The sequence below is a fragment of the Scyliorhinus torazame genome, chromosome 22 (assembly GCF_047496885.1).
Source record: "Scyliorhinus torazame isolate Kashiwa2021f chromosome 22, sScyTor2.1, whole genome shotgun sequence".
NCBI classification, from domain to species: Eukaryota; Metazoa; Chordata; class Chondrichthyes; order Carcharhiniformes; family Scyliorhinidae; genus Scyliorhinus; species Scyliorhinus torazame.
In genome coordinates, this window is record NC_092728.1 from 57,610,249 (window position 1) to 57,627,988 (window position 17,740).

A 17,740-nucleotide genomic window follows, 5' to 3' on the forward strand; every position below is an offset into this window, starting at 1 on the left:
TGGTAGACCATCTTCTGAGCTCGCTGCAAAGTCCTTGTGGTGAAGGTGTTTCCTCATGATAGGGAATTCCAGGATTTTGATATTGTGTGAAGAATGGAGATGTGCACCACGTCAGGATAGTATCTGCCTTGGCGGTGATGGTGTTCCGACAATATTGCTGCTTTTATCTCCTCATTAATAAGGGGTTTTAGAGTTGACAGGTGTATTTGCCTGTCCATCTCCTTTTCGTGGAGCACAGTTGATTTTGATTAATGTGCCTGTTTGTTTTGTTTGTAGGTCCGTCCATCAGTGGCTGAACCGGGTACAGTCCTTCCTCTACTGCAGTGAAAACGGTTACTGGGGCACCTTCCTCCAGAGCCAGAAGAGCTGCGTCTGCCATACGGTGGCTAACGTGTGCCAGCGGTCCATTCCCTGCAATATCGGCAGCAACAGCAGCTGCGCCATGTGCAGCCTGGCCAACATCTCCCTGTGCGGCTCCTGCAACCGAGGCTTCAAGCTGTACCGGGGCCGCTGTGAGCCTCAGAACGTGGACTCGGAGCGGAGCGAGCAGTTCGTCAGCTTCGAGACGGAGCTGGACTTCCACGACCTGGAGCTAAATTACCTCCTGGCGAAAAAGGACTCCCGATTGTCCATCCAGACCATGTTCATCAGCAACGAGATCCGCCTGGACACCTTTTTTGACCCTCGATGGAGGAAGCGGATGTCGCTGACCCTCAAAAGCAACAAGAACCGTGTGGATTTTATCCACATGGTGGTGGGCCTCTCCATGAAAATCTGTCAGATGAGGAACAGCAGCCTGGACCCGGTGTTTTTTGTTTACATTAACCCCTTCAGCGGCAGCCATTCAGAGGGCTGGAATACGCCGATCGGCGAGCACGGTTACCCCACCTGGGAGAAAACGAGACTGCACGACTCGCCCTGCTACAACTGGACCTTGCTGCTGGGCAACAGGTGGAAAACAGTCTTCGAGACTGTGCACGTCTACCTGCGCAGCCGCGCCAAGCTGCCAGCCTCCCTGCGCAACGAGACGGCCCAGGGCCCCGTGGATCTCTCGGACCCCAACAAGCGGCAGATCTACATCAAGATCTCGGACGTGCAAGTGTACGGCTACAGCCTGCGCTTCAACACCGACCTGCTGCGCAGCGCGGTCCAACAGGTCAACCAGTCGTACACGCAGGGGACGCAGTTCCACTCCTCGTCCTCCGTCATGCTGCTGCTCCTGGACATCCGGGAGCGCATCAACCGACTGGCCCCTCCAGTGGCTGCTGGCAAGGCGCCCCTGGACCTCTTCTCCTGTATGCTCAAGCATCGTCTCAAGCTCAACAGTAGCGAGGTCATGCGTGTCAACCACGCCCTGGACATGTACAACTCGGAGATTCTAAAACAGGCAGATCTGCTGACAACAAAACTTTGTTGACATTTTCCCATGGGATTTGTAAGATGTACAGTAGCAAAAAAAAACCACACACACACAAAGCGAACACACACACACACACACGCACACCATGGAGTGGTTTCTTGACGAAGCACGAGGAATCCACGGGGACTCACCAAATCGATTTGTCCAAGCATGTTTCTTAACTCTTCAGACAAGAACACCTTTTTTCGTTCCCACCTTAAGCAAGGGAAGGCCTTTGAGGACCCGTAAAGCGGTCAGGAGTACTCGTTGTGAACTACTGCCAATCCAATATATTATTAACTGTCTTATGATTTCCACAGGTGCACATGCTAGCTGGTACCTAGCGTGAATTTGTACAGAGAATTTAACAGAAAAATAAGTTCCACTGGGGCAAATAAGGCATTTTAAAAACAAAATTAAGGAATATTGAGATGTTAAGTATGAGCACATGTGGAGCTATATGTTGGGAACGTAAGAGGTTTATGAGGTGGGGGGGTTTGAAAGATTAGGAGCAATTTCAACAAGTCTATTGGCCATGTTCAGCAGCACAGTAGGTTCTCCACAGCAGCAGTTGGACCCAGGGAGTACCACACCAGAGCACCAAATATTTGTTGCAACAATCTCACTCCATATAGCTGAACAACTGTCTCCTTAAGGCACTGTTCTTTGCCAGCATCTAATTAGTTAGATACCTGCAACAAATTCATAATCAAAGGGACCCAGCGGGTTTTTCTACACATGATGGGCGCAGTGAGTTGAATTTTGCAGCCAAAAAAACCCAGTGCGACAAATGTTGCACTTCCTGTCAGGCATTCCGATCAAGAATCTAATACCTCCAATGGTATTGACTCAGCATTGGTTAACGACCAAGCACTCGACACTTCGCCAAAAACCTAATTGGAAAAACACTCAAGAGTGGCCACAGGTCAGCTGGTAAATTGAGAAATAAAGATTCATAATTTGACAGTGTTTACCTCTCACTGTTTGATTAATGACTTCCAGATATTTGAGGGCTGTCTGCTAACTTAATAATTCAACATGGGCACTGTTCTCTTCATCGTCGGCAGAAAGTGCTCGGAGGGAGCTGACGATGTTTTACTTCCTCTCAATTAAAAAGGGAAAATGCTGAAAATGCAGAGTGGACCAGGCAGCATCTGAACAACACAAGGAAAAGACTGACTCGTATTTATGTCGGAGACCCTTCCTCCTGTCATAAGATACTCAATTTTACTCTGTCAGATGCTGACCAACCTGTGCATTTCCACCATTTTCTTTTATTTAGACTTCAGATTAATTTTATTTTTGTTCAATTATTTTATTTCTAACATTATGTCTTTTACTCTTACGATCCTCCTGTTTGCCTGAGGGGATCTTATTTTTGGTTGCAGACCGCTCAAATCCTTCTGTAAGTGCACTTCTATGGTGAGAGTTCTGTGCTTTCTTTTGTTTATTTTCTCCCATCTGAGGTCTCTCCTTGGTCCTCGAGCCTCAAGAACGGTGAACTTTGTCACTTGATGTTGGATTCTAGTTTCCAGGCAGTTTTCACTGGGAAAAATGGATGGTCCAAGTGAAGCAGCCAATTATTCTCCTCACCCACCACCTCCTCTCTCACCCCAACCAATGATCAACCAGGAAAATGTGAAACAGTTAACACCAAATGGGGTGTTAAATTGTAATTGATGGGATTAGATTTAAGATGTTTCTGTTTTTCTAGGGCCTGATGCGCAACAGATAATAATCCCAGATCTTATCCTTCTGTATCCACGGGCTTTAAATTGGAAAAATAACTAATCATAATTGATGAAGTACAGTGTCACCCCTGTCCTCGGTCTTGTTTCTGTGCGTTGGTCATCCTCGCTTTGATGTTTGGAAGCTTACTCATTTTAAATATTGAGCAGCCAACAGTTGTAATTCACAGGACAGGATTCTCCGGTCACCCATCCGCGTGTTTCTCGCGCATGCCGTTAGCTGGTGGCGAGATTCTCCCCTCCCACCGTTTATGAATGGGATTCCCCATTGACGTCACCGGGAAATCCGCCAGCGGGAAAAGAGAATCCCAACGGGCGGGGTATTCCAACCACAGATCTTAGTTTGTGGCTCCCATTTCAATTATCATAATTAATCGTCACTTGTAATCATAATTCTACCAATCCTTCAAACCTATTTAATGAATCCTTATGAAGATTGTTGTTGTGAACGATTTACTTTCCTTGTCCTTAAGATATATAAGGAAAGTAAAAGCTGAACATTTGCTTATGTAACACTAGTTGCCATTCTTTGCAGTGAATCGTGTCCTTACTGTTGATCTCAGAGTTTCCCACCCCTCCAATACTGCTAGTGTTTCTCCAATGGAGTCTGGTTATCTCAAATGTAAAACTGACACTCTCTGTGCCAGGTTCAAGCACTGATTGTGATATTCTCAATTCACACCAGCCTCCTGTGCATTTGGAAGGAGGAAATGGTTCCAACTCCGTTTTCCGGTGCGGAACGCCACCGCCGGCAGCGGGATCTTCCGTTCCGGCATCCGGCCAAGGGGATTTTCTATTGTGGCCATCCCACATTGTCGGGAAACCTGCGGCCATGGGTGCGCTGCCAGCGAAGCGGAGGATCCTGCTAACAGAGAATCCCGCAGATGATGTTTGTGCAGTCGGGAAAGGCATTGCCTTTGATATTATGTTTTCTTTCCTTGACCACCGACCGCTACCCCAGGATGGTGAAGCCCTGCCATTCACGACAGTTGGATGAGCTATTAGCAAGGTGACTGTGGAATTCAACCCCCCGATCTCCCCTCCCCCACTCCACCCTCCGCAACCAGCTCCCCTGCAATGAGACTCAGTGCCTTTGGTAAAATAATTAATGTTAATCACTGTTTTATTTTCCACTCCATATTAGGATCTGTCTGTGTCTGGTTTTGGTTGCATATGGTTTGTCTTCCTGATTTATGCTTTCTCGGCATTAGGCGGCATTGGCAGGTAAGAAGCAACAAACAAATGGACAGACCTAAACACAGCATTTATGAATCCTATGAATCTAGTGTTTTGCCTATCATTCTGAGAATAATGTTTAACTAGGTCCCCTGATCTTGTCCAAGTGGAGCAGTAAACTCCATCACTTTACACCAGAGGTGAGATGGAAGAAATAGAATAATAAGATTGTCGCAAGGGGCTTCATTCTCTGTTTTCATTCCTCATTCATCCAACTATTCTTTGGGTACACTGAGAGGATTATTTCAACAGGGACACTGCTGAACTTCAAATTCTGAATCTTGAAGACCATCCAGAGCCTGTTCTGAAGGGCTTCAAGGAATGGTTCTTGGAGTCAAAGTGGTGAGGAATCTGTTTTGAAATTGATCATCTCCTCAATATCATTAGTAGGCTTTGTAAATATTGAAATATAGGATTTGCTCAATGTGCTTGCTAATTTTTGAGAGATGCTCAGTATAACATCAATAACCTGGGGCGGGATTCTCCGACCCCACGCTGGGTCGGAGAATCGCCGGGGGCTGGCGTGAATCCCGTCCCTGCCGTGTCCCAAAGTCTCCACCACCAGAGATTCGGCGGGGGCGGGAATCGCGCCGCGCCAGTCGGCGGGGGCAGGAGTCACACTGCGCCGGTCGGCGGGCCCACCCCCGCCGATTCTCTGGCCCGCGATGGGCCGAAGTCCCGCTGCTGGAATGCCTGTCCCGCCAGCGTGGATTAAACCACCTTTTGAACGGCGGGACAAGGCGGCGTGGGCAGGCTCCGGGGTCCTGAGGGGGGCACGGGGCGATCTGGCCCCGGGGGGTGCCCCCACGGTGGCCTGGCCCGCGATCGGGGCCCACATATCCGCAGGCGGGCCTGTGCCGTGGGGGCACTCTTTTTCTTCCGCCTTCGCCATGGTCTTCACTATGGCAGAGGCGGAAGATACCCCCTCCATTGCGCTTGTGCGAGGATGACTTCAGCTGACGCTCCCGCGCATGCGCCGACCCGCATCGCCCGGCATAGACGTTTCGGCCCCGGCTGGCGTGGTGCCAAAGGCCTTTGCCGCCAGCCAGTGGAACGCAAACCACTCCGGTGCGGGCCTAGCCCCTCAAGGTGAGGGCTTGGTCCCTATAGGTGCGGAGACTTCCGCATCTTTGGGGCGGTCCGACGCCGGAGTGGTTCCCGCCATTCCATTACGCCGGAATCCCCCGCCGGGTAGGGGAGAATCCCGCCCATGATAAGTCAGCTCAGGCAGTGCAGATCCTCTCCTTAGTCTCTGGTTGTAGTGTTTATCTCTCTAACTTCTTGAAGTTTCCAAATCCATTACAAAACGATTAAACATCGGTTATGTGCTCACAATGTTATGCTTTTCAGTTCCAATTTTATTTTCTTCCTCCTAAACCGATCAACAATGGACGTTTGCACATTAAACATGCCCTTCAATGATCGTATGAGTGTAGCCTTTTCAGGAAAATCAGCCAGATTGATAACTATACAGGATACAGTTGATATACTATACAGTTAAACCAAACTTACATATGAAAGATGGGGAAACAGAGTTCACGGTTCGAGTCCAAGTGATCTTTCTACAGAAGAGTTTTGTAGGAGAATCCATTTGGACTCGAAACGTTAACTCAGTTTCTCTTCACAGAAGCTGCCAGACCTGTTGAGTTTATTCAGCATTTTTTGTTTTATTTCAGATTTCCAGCATCTGCAGTATTTTGCTTTCGCATATTGAAAGTGTGGCTCCCAAAACTATCGGGTAATTCAAAAAATACGCGAGGCTTGAACATCGTTCCATGTTGCTTTCTCCATGGCAACGCCTCGGCCAATCAGAGTTGACTTGCCAACCAATCAGCACCCTTTTCTCCTGTAGTTTAAATTGTTGTGATCATTTGAAATTTGGCATTCTTGCATTTGTCCCGACGTGTGCAAGACGAAAAGCCTCAGCAACATGTCTCTCTATTCAGCAAGATATGGAAAACACTGTCAAAATGTTGAATCTCTTTAGTTTCCCCCCTTCAGACCTGCCTGTCTTTGCTTTATCAGTCTAATTATTTCCATTGTTGAACAGTCTCCATTGACAGCCCACAAATAATAAGTATCGGCAGCTGTGGCTGAAGGCTGAGACTGAAACCCACCAATGTTTAATCGATGTTTAATGGGCTGCACGGCAGCACACTGGTTAGCACTGTTGCTTCACAGCGCCAGGGTCCCAGGTTTGATTCCCGGCTTGGATCACTGTCTGTGTGGAGTCTGCATGTTCTCCCGTGTATGCGTGGATTTCCTCCGTGTGCTCCGGTTTCCTCCCACATGTCCTGAAAGACATGCTATTAGGTAATTTGGACATTCTGAATTCTCCCTCTGTATACCCGAACAGGCACCGGAATGTGGCGACTAGGGGCTTTTCACAGTAACTTCATTGCAATGTAAGCCTACTTGTGACAATAAAGATTATTATTAAAAGATTATTATTATTAATAAATATAAAATAATCTGCTAAAAATGAGAGGGTTGAACAGTGGAAACTTGCAAAGCAACTGCTGGCAAGAAACTTGCTATAGAATGTTAACAGTTTCTCTGTTCTTTCGTCCCCATTTTATACACAGGCTTGTCAGTGCTTGTGCCTGTGTTCTAAGCTCCCCCTGTTGTCAGATTCGAAGACTTGGGTAACACAGTAATGACTGAAGATGCAAGATTATTTATGCAGTCCCATTTACTCATATGCCCCACTTTCTGCCACCGACATTCCCCAATGTTGAATCAACTTGGCAGCCAATTATATTCGCCCAAAGGCAGCAGATTATCTCTCAGTCGATGGGCAGCACTACTAAGCAAAGTGGCGATCTTCGTGTTTTGAGACATGGCTGTCGCCTCCCTCGCATTGAAGCCATGTATTTGAAAGGTGGCGGTGCCGATGTAAACTAAATGCGGTGTGAATTTACCTACTCAGTGGTAGAACTTGGCTGCCTCGGTGCTTAAGGCAAGGAGGAAAATCTTAAGTTCTACCCACACGGTGACTAATCTGGGGAACCTGGCATTGATTCAATACTTGAGCAACATTCTCCTCGAGGGCTCAGATATCCAACATGATGTCTATTTGCTTCATAAGCAGAATTGTGCTTCACGTCAGCCATCATCCGTGACTGTGTCATGTCCTCTGCCACTTGATCTACTTTCAAATTAATTTCAACGTTTAACAAAATAATCAAGCATTACCAACCTGTGCAGCAGTGACGATGGGATCTCTATTATGGTACCTGATTTTCTCCCTCAAGCCCAAGTTTTCAGGGCATTCTCTTTCATGCATGACTTAAAATAATTTGCCAGCCAAAGAATGGTGGCCCTTTACAAAAGTTCAATCAAGTGGAATAGTAGAACTAAAATAAAAGCGAAATGCTGCTGATGCTGGAAAACTGAAATAAAAACAGAAATTTCAACAGGCCTGACAGCATCTAGGAAGGAGAAAGCGAGTTAACGCTTCGAGTCAGACATGACCACTCCAGAAGAGTTAATCCTGTTCCCCTTTCCACAGATGCTGCCAGAACTGCTGAGTATATCCAGCACTTTGTTTTATTTTCACATGTTGGAACAGTAAAACCAATTTGGGGGCAACATTTTCAATTACAGCACCCTTTAGCTGCGGCTCAGCGGGTAGCATGGCTTTTGCCTGCATGTCAGAATGTCATGGGTTCAAATCCAACTCCTGGCAGGATTCTCTATACCACCAGCCACATTTCCGGTGCAGTGCACCTCCGCCGGCAGCGGGATTCTCCATTCCCGCAGCAGGCCAATGGGGTTTCCCATTGTTCCCACCCCATGCTGTTGGGAAACTCGCGGTCGTGGGTGTGCTGCCGGCAGACCCGAGGACCCCGGCGACAGAGAATCCCCAGATATTTAAGCTGAAAATCTAAACCTATGCTCCAGTGCTGTGCTGAGGGAGGGCTGCACTGTTGGATTTTTTTAAAAATCCAGTGAGCATCACTGGCAAGGTCAGCATTTATTGTCCATCCATAATTGCCCTTGTGAAGGCCTTTCAGAGGAGATTTTAAACCAAGGTTCTATCTGCCTTCTCAGGTGGACTTGGAGATTTCGAGGCATGATTTAGAAGAGGGAGAGTGGGTGAGAAGTTACTTCCACTCTGCTGGCCGATATCTATCCTTCAAACAAGATCAGTCAAAACAAATTAGTCAATGTTGTTTGTGAGAGTTTACTGTGTGCAAATTGATTGCCATGTTCCAACAGCAATTGCACATCAAAAATACTTCATTGGCTGTAAATCAATTGGATGTCATAAGGTCGTACAAAATGCTATATCAATGCAAGTCTTTCTTTTCTTTCCATGATTGGAAGCATTTCATGGAACCCCCAATTTATGCTGGCAGAAGGGTTCCTTCCGCCTGATATTAGTGAAGATGAGGGATGTAATTTGCCATGGCAAAAATTCTTTTTCAGTCGATAATAACTCACGTTGAGGCGATCACTTTAAGTTTTATTAAAAGTAGGCACTGTCCTTGTTAAATTATTGTTGGTGTGTTCCCTGCCATTGCACATTTGAACAAGTCAAGCTAATTATCACTTGAAGATCATACGTAGTGAAACGAGTAACCAGATATCAGTTATTCACTGTGTTATTTAAAATAGTGTGCACTCTTTAAAACATAAATCTGCTGATTGACAAGATTTGAATCTGCCAATCTGCAAGAGAATGTTTAAATGACTGTCAAGGGAAATTTTTATATTTTGTGCACAGCCGAAGTGAGAGACGTTGATGGATTGCTGTGACGATTTTCATCTTCAAAGATTAATTTGAAAGAGAAGCTTTACTTCAAGGGATCAACTAATTCAGAACATTACAGAGAGAAGGACGCAGACTTTTGATGGTGTCTCTTGTTCAGCTCTGATATTGCAGTGTAACTTCAAGTGGAGCGTCACTAGGCATGTGCAGTGATTGCTGGTTTTGCAAGGTCACCTCATTTATATGGTGCGGCAATTTCGAAAGCCAGAGTTACCACTAAACATCCATCCCTGGAGAAGTGACAACCCTTGCCTCGAGATGCCTGCACGCTGCCTCCTTTACATCACCACTTTGCATCGAAGGGCACATAATCTGACCTCTAGAGAACAGCTATTAACAGTGGAATCTAATGGGCTGTTTCTCTGTTCTGGTAGCCGAACACTGATTGGAGAGATTCAATCAGGAGGTTCTGACAAAAGATAGACATCAATTTAGGCGGCAGCAACAAGTTTAAGACCTTTATAGAGGAAAGGGAGTTTTCAGATTGGGCGGTAGTTTGCAAGGATGGAGAGGTCAAGAGTTGTTTAACTGAAGAGAGACCTCCCAAGTCAGCTCTACACAAACTCGAGGTAATTTATACTCGGCTGGCTGTTAAGTGCACTCACTCAGCCATCATTGCTGTGCTCGCTGGCTTACACTGACTCCCAGTTAAGTAACGCCTCAATTTTTAAACCTGCATCCTTGTTTTCAAATCCAAGGAAGCTGCTCCCTGAAACCTTCTCCAGCCAAACAGCTCCACCCCACAAATCCCTTCACTCCATCTCAACTCTGAGATTTCTCCACTGTGCCAATCGTGGCCTCTTTAGCATCCCCAATAGCAATCGCCCCACCATTAACAGCCGTGCCTTCAGCTGCCAGGGCTCTGGAATCCCTTCTCCAAATCTTTCTGCCTCTTTACCTCTCTTTCCTCCTTTGCAATGCTCCTTACAATCTACCTCTTTGACCAAGCTTTTGATTGCCTGGCTTAATACTTTCTTACCTTGCTCAGTGTCAATTTTTTTGTTTTGATAATGCTTGTCGGGTGCTTTGCGATGTTTCATTACGGTAAATGTGCCATATAATTAAAAATTGGTGTTGCAATTTCCTCCGCATTGGCTGTCTAGTCTTCATGCTGGAGGTGGACAGTTTGCCCACAATATTGTTTAGTTGGCTCAAGGGCATCAGCATTCACAACATGTTTATATGGAGAGAGCAGTCAGCTGTTTGAGGTATCCACACAAAATATCTCCTGCCAATAATTGCTCTTGCCATTGTTCTTCTTTTAAAAATAATTTAAAGTGCCCAATTCCTTTTAATTAAGGAGCAATTTAACGTGGCCAATTCACCAACCCTGCACATCTTTGGGTTGCGGGGGTGAGATGCACGCAGACGAGGGAGAATGTGCAAACTCCACACGGACAGTGTGACCCGGGGCCGGGATCGAACCCGGGTCCTCGGCGCCGTGAGCCAGCAGTGCCACCCTCGCCATTGTTCTTAAAGGGGCATTGAGAGACACCATCCAGTGTTCAGATATATCATTTGATATCAATGACATAGAATTCAGGGTGCAGGAGGCCATTTGGCCCATCAAGTCCGCACCGGAAAGACAAACCCACCTAAGCCCACACCTCCACCCTGTCCTCACAACCCAGTTATCCCACCTAATCTTTTTGAACACTACGGGCAATTTATCATGGCCAATCCACCTAACCTGCACATCTTTGGACTGCGGGAGGAAACCGGAGCACCCAGACACGGGGAGCACGTGCAGACTCCGCACGGACAGTGACCCAAGCCGGGAATCGAACCTGGGACCCTGGAGCTGTGAAGCCACAGTGCTATCCACTGTGCTACCGTGCTGTCCATCTATTGCCCATTAATGAGAGTGGCATAGCAATTTTAATAGGCACCCTTCCCTTTTTGAAACTTTGTTCAACATCTGAAATTTGACTTGCATTTATAAACCTCCTATGAGCTCATTTGGTAAGTCAGAACAGAACCGTGATTCGAAAAGGTTGCCGAACATGATTCTTGAAAGAACTAGCCTGGAGCCATTAAGAAATGGATTGTTAATTGAACAGTGCAGTTTCTCAACAACTCAAAGTTGATCACCTGAAGCCATTGTACGTGTAACAACCCGTTAACTGTTTGGCTTTGATGCACAATGAAACAGGAGCCACAAGTGATCTATCTTAGAGATGGGTCCGGAGCAACGAGTGGAAGATTGCTGACATGTTTGTCAGCTCTGGCTATTGTCCTAAATTCTCAATAGAATTAGTCAAATTTACTGCAGAGACAGGCCATTTGGCCTAAATAGACCATGCTGGTGTTTCTATTCCACACGAGAATCCTCCCACTCCTTTACAATCAATCCTGTGATCATATCCTCCCACACCTTTCTCCCTCGTGTTTACCTCGCTTCCCCTTAAATGCACATGTGATATTGTGCTTAACGATACCTTTTGGTGACGTATTCCACATCTCATGACCCCTGGATAAAGAAGTTGCTCCTGAATTCCCTCTCAGTGACTATTTTATATTTATGTCCCAAATATATAACCTGTTACAAATGCCTTTCTTTAATTTTAGCAACAACGCCACACAAAATCCCATCATTGCTGTGCACACCTGAGCACTTCAGTGATGAAAAAGTTGGATGGAGGGTCACAGGTCTTAAGGGGAAACTGTTACATTTTCAAAGTGTAAGATAGGAGCATTAATAATAAATTACTCTGTAACAAATGATGTGTCATGACAGTTTTCCTGTGTTGGTCAAGCTTCCAGAAAAATAGTCATCAAAAGAAAGAACTCAGGCTGACAGTTTAAACCTGGCCTCCGTCTGAACAGTAGCCAGTGTGCAACATTACCGCAAAACAAATACTGTGTTTATTGTAATTGTACGGCTAAAAATGGATAATCTTGAAACGCAAAAGGAGCTCACAGCATCAGCAAGGGTTACCGAATGCAGTGTTGGCAGGAGCGTGCATTTCTGGCTCGAAAACATACATGCATGGCCTGTTAATCAGCACATCGGCGAGCTTTAATACTCTGTTGAACTCTAGATAATTCTCTCATGGTTGACCTGACCAACAATGTCGATGATGTTGGATAAGTCTCATTCGGAAACAGGGGTGATGGGCAAGGAGAGAGGGGCCAGGGAGAACATTAACAATACAAAATGAAACTACTGCTCACAATTCCATACTTAACCATTTTCTTTTTTTTAAACCCTGCTTTATTCAATCATTGCTAACTTAACACGAACAACCACCTTTTCCGGACTCCCTGTCTTACTGTTTATTAACCCCTTCACTTGTCGCTGGACAAAATAATTTGGAGAGAATTAAAACTGTCTGGAATAAATCAGTGATTTGTTTTTTTGGATGACAGAGGAGTGAAGCGCTTTTGAATGTCTTAGAACTGGTATATGACATCACTCGATATCATTTAACCTGTTTGAATACAAAAAAAACTGCCTGTGGATGTTGTCTGTCCGTCAACTTGCCTTTTTAATTCTTATCCTGTGGAGGTGTGACGTGTTTGTATCTTTTAATGTAGCAAACTTGAGACTTTCCACAGTGCTGTTAATATGTGAAAAAAAAAATGAAAATGGCAACAATTAAGATGTGTATGCTTCAATAAACTGTTTTCTAATAGCTGGCAGTGTGTTACAGTGTACGTACTAAATATATAGAGATTGACCTCTCATCATGTCGCAGCAGTACCAGAACAGTCAACACTAAATAAAAGAGAAAGAGTATTTATTAATCCTGTCGCTGATGCGTTGTGTTTATGCAAGAGCTTATTTTACTTAAAGTTTTATTTTTGGGGGGAGGTGCGGGGCTGGCATTGGGATTATTTTATATTTCCACACCCAAATCACACTGCTGGTGTAGTCCATTACATTGCAGATTATGGAGAGCCGTTACAGAACTTAGCTCCAGTGACTGCAAACAGATTTACACCTTGGCTATCTCTTAACTTTGATAATTGCATCTGTCCCGTGATGTTCTGTTGCAAACAAAAAAAAAACAATTTTATGTGTTCACATCACTCTTCCTGTTTCACGTTGGTAGACCTCTGTAGCCCAAGGATTGGCGGAGGCACGCATCCTTACACTTCTCATCTCCACATTCACTGAACAATAACCATACGTCTTGTTTAAGGAGCACACATTCATGATTGAAACTGTACCAATATTGTGTTTAAATCCCCTACCTATTGGGGACCAATAATGTTTGGTCGATCAAGCTGTTGGCTAAAGACATTTGACTTAAGTAACCTGCTTTGTGCATGGCAATATTTAATGGCCTAATTATAACACCCATAGTATTCAGGGAGTTAACAACACTGGAGGAAGGGATCCGCTGGGTGTTTCACTTTTGACTTCTTATGCTTATCGAGAATGCAAAAGCATTTTACCAGATTGTTACCAGGGTTCAGGAGGGACTTTAATTGTATGGAAATAACTGATGAAGCTAGGATTGTTCTCCTTAGACCAAAGCTATGAAAGGTTTTGATCGAATAACTGGAGAATGATAGGTTAATTAGAGAACGCAGATTTAAAGTGTGATAGACTGAGGGGTGACTCAATTGAGGTGTACAAAAGTATGAGGAGAAGAAATAGAGGGGACAGGATAAAATTGTTTCCCTTGGTGGAGAATTCTAGAACAAGGGGCATAGATTCAAGATAAGTGGCAGAAGATGTAGAGGGGACACGAGGAAGGACATTTTTTAAGCAGAGGGTAATGGGTGTGTGGAATTAACTGCCTGAGTTGGTGATGGAGGCAGAGACCCCAAACCTTTTTAGGAAGTACCTGGATCTGCACCTTAAGTGCTCTGAGCTACAGGGCTATGGGCCAGCTGCAGGAAGGTGGGATTAGAAAGGGCACCTTGGTGTCCTCGGGCTGGCATGAACAAGATGGACCAAATGGCCTCCTTCGGTACTGTAACTTTGCTATGATTCTAAAACAAAGATACATTTTCTTTACAAGATGAGTTGTGATCTGGAATGCACTGCTCGAAAGGGTAAGAAAAGCAGATTCAATAATGACGTTCAAAAGGGAATTGGATCAGGGCAGCACGGTGGCGCAGTGGGTTAGCCCTGCTGCCTCATGACGCCGAGGTCCCAGGTTCGATCCCGGCTCTGGGTCACTGTCCGAGTAGTGTTTGCGTGGGTTTCGCCCCCACAACCCAAAGATGTGCAGGGTAGGTGGATTGGCCACGCTAAATTGCCCCTTAATTGGAAAAAATGAATTGGGTACTCTACATTTTTTATTTAAAAAAAAAAGGGAATTGGATCAATACTTGAAGGGTTTTTTAAAAATTACAGCCTATGTTGAAAGAGCAGAACTGTTTGGATAGTTCTTTTAAAGAGCCAGCATGTGCATGATGGATTAAATGGCCTCATTGTGCTGTCATTCTAAAAAGCAACTTGCTGATCTGAACAGAGTATAAATCATTTCACTGAGCCACTAAAGTCGGTGTGTAAACAGGCTATATGGCTGCAGGTCCTGTCACTTACCTGAAGCTGGCCTCAAAATGCCAATCATTAGACTCTTGCCATTGTCCATGCTGACCTCGTGTGGCTTCAGTGCTTGTCAAACAAATGTGTCATGACCAGAGTCGTTCTGCTGCTAATTTTAATGTAACTATGCACCAAAACCACATTACACCAACGGGCATGTGATGATATTTTGAATGAAAAAGACAATTTATTGGGAGCTGTGACTGTTGCAGAAGGCTTAATCCCTCAATATCCTGATTAATATACAATCCTCTTTCAATGAAAAATCATTTCAGAAATTGAGAAGGGTTTCAAATCAGTCTATTGAAAATCGTGTCCAATTCTCCTCATGTACACTGATTACAATGAATGGACAATCAGCAATCCTGACTAAATCCTTTGAGACATGTGTGCATGTTTAATTAGGCATTCCATGATCAATAATACCCCCTCTCGTTAGTCCAAGCATTAAAATGATGCACAAACTGCAAGCTGCTTGCCAGGGCCATGTCTGCCTGCTTTGGCCATCCACTCTGATCACTCCTTCGGGTCGCTCGTTCCACAATGATATCCATCCAAGATCTCATTCACCTTTCCTGATGTTCGGAATGTCACAAGCCTTCCTTTCCTGGATCGAGAAATGATGTTGGCCGGGGTGGTTCAGATATATTTATTCGGGACTCTGCAAGGTTTCAGGTTTGATTGCAATCTGTCGTCCGGGTCTAACTGTTCTGAGTTTAGTTCAGGTTGAGGATTCTTCAATGGCTTGTCCTTTCCTCTGAGGGAGAAATACATTTGAGTTGCCCCATGACCAGTCACAGCTATGATCCACGTCCCTCCTGTGACGTGTGACAGAGGTTATCAGGGCTGGCTCTGTAAAAGCTAACTGTGGGGTTAATCCTTTCAGGCGATGTTTACAATGCCCCTCCATGATCCCGTATCTCGTTAATTGTCAAGGTGGTACGCGAGTACCAACACATTTGAGATGGCAAAAAATAAATGGAGCCTGAAGAAAATATACCTCAGGAACTGAAACCTTAATAGCTTTATCCAAATCAATGGCCCCGATCGACTCTGTCTTATCGAAGGCACCATCCTCAGATCAGAAATAATATTTAATATAAATACCAACAATTAAATGATTATGTTTGCCAAACTCCTACAAGTGTTTCTTATTATATGAAAAACTGTTTCTCCAAGCATAAACTGTGTTCGTATGAAATGCAGGGACTGTTCCTTCAACCAAGTTCAGGATTAATGCACATTAAGATCTGCCATAATTGTACCTGCAGCCTGTCCTTTCTGAGAGATGATTTCAAGTTGTGAGCAGCTGGGAACATACTGGGCTAAAGTTTACAGCCAAATGCCAGTGTTTTTCAACGTCGGGGGCTTATAAAATAGAGCAAGCAGCCAACCCATCTAACCCCAACCTTTTTTAAATATTCATTTATGGGGTGTGGGCATCAGTGGCTGGGCCAGCATGTATTGCCCATCCCTAATTGCCCCTTTAACTGAGTGGGAAGTTTCAGAGGGCAGTTAAGAGTTAACCACATTGCTGTGGATCCGGAGTCACATGTGGGCCAGACCATGTCAGGATGGCAGATCTCCTTCCCTACATTAGTGAACCAGATGAGTTTTTGCAACAGTTGTCAATTGTTTCATGGTCATCTTTAGACTTTTAGTTACAGAGTTTTATTCTACCATTGTGGGATTCAAACCTGAGTCCCCAGAATATTACCTGGGCCTTTGGATTACTCATCCAGTGGCAATATCACGACGCCACTTTCTCCCACTTGTCTTCAATATTACAGTGGGCAGGGAAGGCAGCCTGACTATCCTTGGGCCTATTGGCTACTTAAGGGCCTCATTCCACGCCCGGCACAGTAACACAAATGCATTAGAAGGCAGAAATGAGCCGGACAGCTTTCACTGTGCAGACTGCTGTCAGGCAGGAGCTGTGACGTGGCTTTGTGCACATTGGAGGCACCAATAGATCATACCCCTCCTTTAAGCCACCCCCAGTCTCTGAAATACGATTCCAACCCCTTTCCCCCTCACTGGTGTCTCCCCTTACATCCAAAATCCCCGGACTTAGCTGAAGTCCAGGATCCATTGGTTTTCTTCATCTTCAATGACCCCTGGTAGTCCCAAAAGTGGCCGCTATTCTATCTTGGTGCTGCTGGGACTACAGAGTTGCTGGCCAATTAGATTGACCAGTGGCTGTACAGTGGAACTTCCCACATGAGGGCGGAGGTGCCACTCTGAGTCTATTAATGCTTCCCGGACATAACTACCCCCAACCCCCTCTAAGATCCACCCAATCATTGCTGTTGCCTCAGTGTGCACATTTCACGATAGACCCTGGTGTTTTGAATTATTGGGTTTTTTTCTTGCTTCCTTGAATCATTATTAAACTGCAGTTAAACAAGGAGGCAGTCTCCTACCAATAATGACTGATTAAAAAATAGGTTGAGGCCTGTTCATCGTTCTGTTTCCAACAGCAGTCACAGAATGGAGACCAGTTATAAACTGTTAATAAATACAGAATTACGTGTAAAAGAAATTCCAGGGAAATGCAATGTTTAATATATGTCCTTTATTTGCAGCGTTAGCAGTTACAGTTTCAGTCCACCTTACCATGATAGTCTTTCTGTCCAGAACCTTTATTTACCTTGTTGAAAAATTCAAAAACTGTAATATAATTATTTGTGTAGAAGGAAACAAACAGGTGGACAATAAATACATGTTGGACATATTTAACATTCCTTGGGAGGTAGGGGTGTGGCAGTATCCACTCTATATTAAAAGCTGATCAGAACTGAATTTATATGAAATCATGTATTCACTCTATATTAAAAGCTGATCAGAGCTGATTTTATATTAAGACATGTATTTAACCCTATATTAAAAACTGATGACTGATGTAAACCATTACTTATCGCAGTAATGTTTTCAACAAGTATTACAGACATTGGGCGTCATTCTCCGACCCCCCGCCGGGTTGGAGAATCGCCGGGGGCTGCCGTGAATCCCGCCCCCGCCGGTTGCCGAAGTCTCCGGTACCGGATATTTGGCGGGGGCGGGAATCGGGCCGCGCC

General features: G+C 45.0%; 1 protein-coding gene across 4 annotated transcripts in view; it reads left to right on the plus strand.

Annotated features, from left to right (window-relative positions):
- brinp1 (bone morphogenetic protein/retinoic acid inducible neural-specific 1) overlaps positions 1–12,904 on the plus strand; it is a 511,248-nt gene extending 498,344 nt beyond the window's left edge. For 3 of the 4 annotated variants that reach the window (XM_072488231.1, XM_072488232.1, XM_072488233.1), the window contains one exon: positions 277–12,904. In XM_072488231.1, the coding sequence (XP_072344332.1) occupies positions 277–1,417 (1,141 nt within the window). In that variant the 3' untranslated portion in view covers positions 1,418–12,904. The remainder of the gene's footprint in view (positions 1–276) is intronic. The other variant, XR_011937622.1, reaches the window with a different exon arrangement.
- The last annotated feature ends 4,836 nt before the right edge of the window (positions 12,905–17,740 follow it).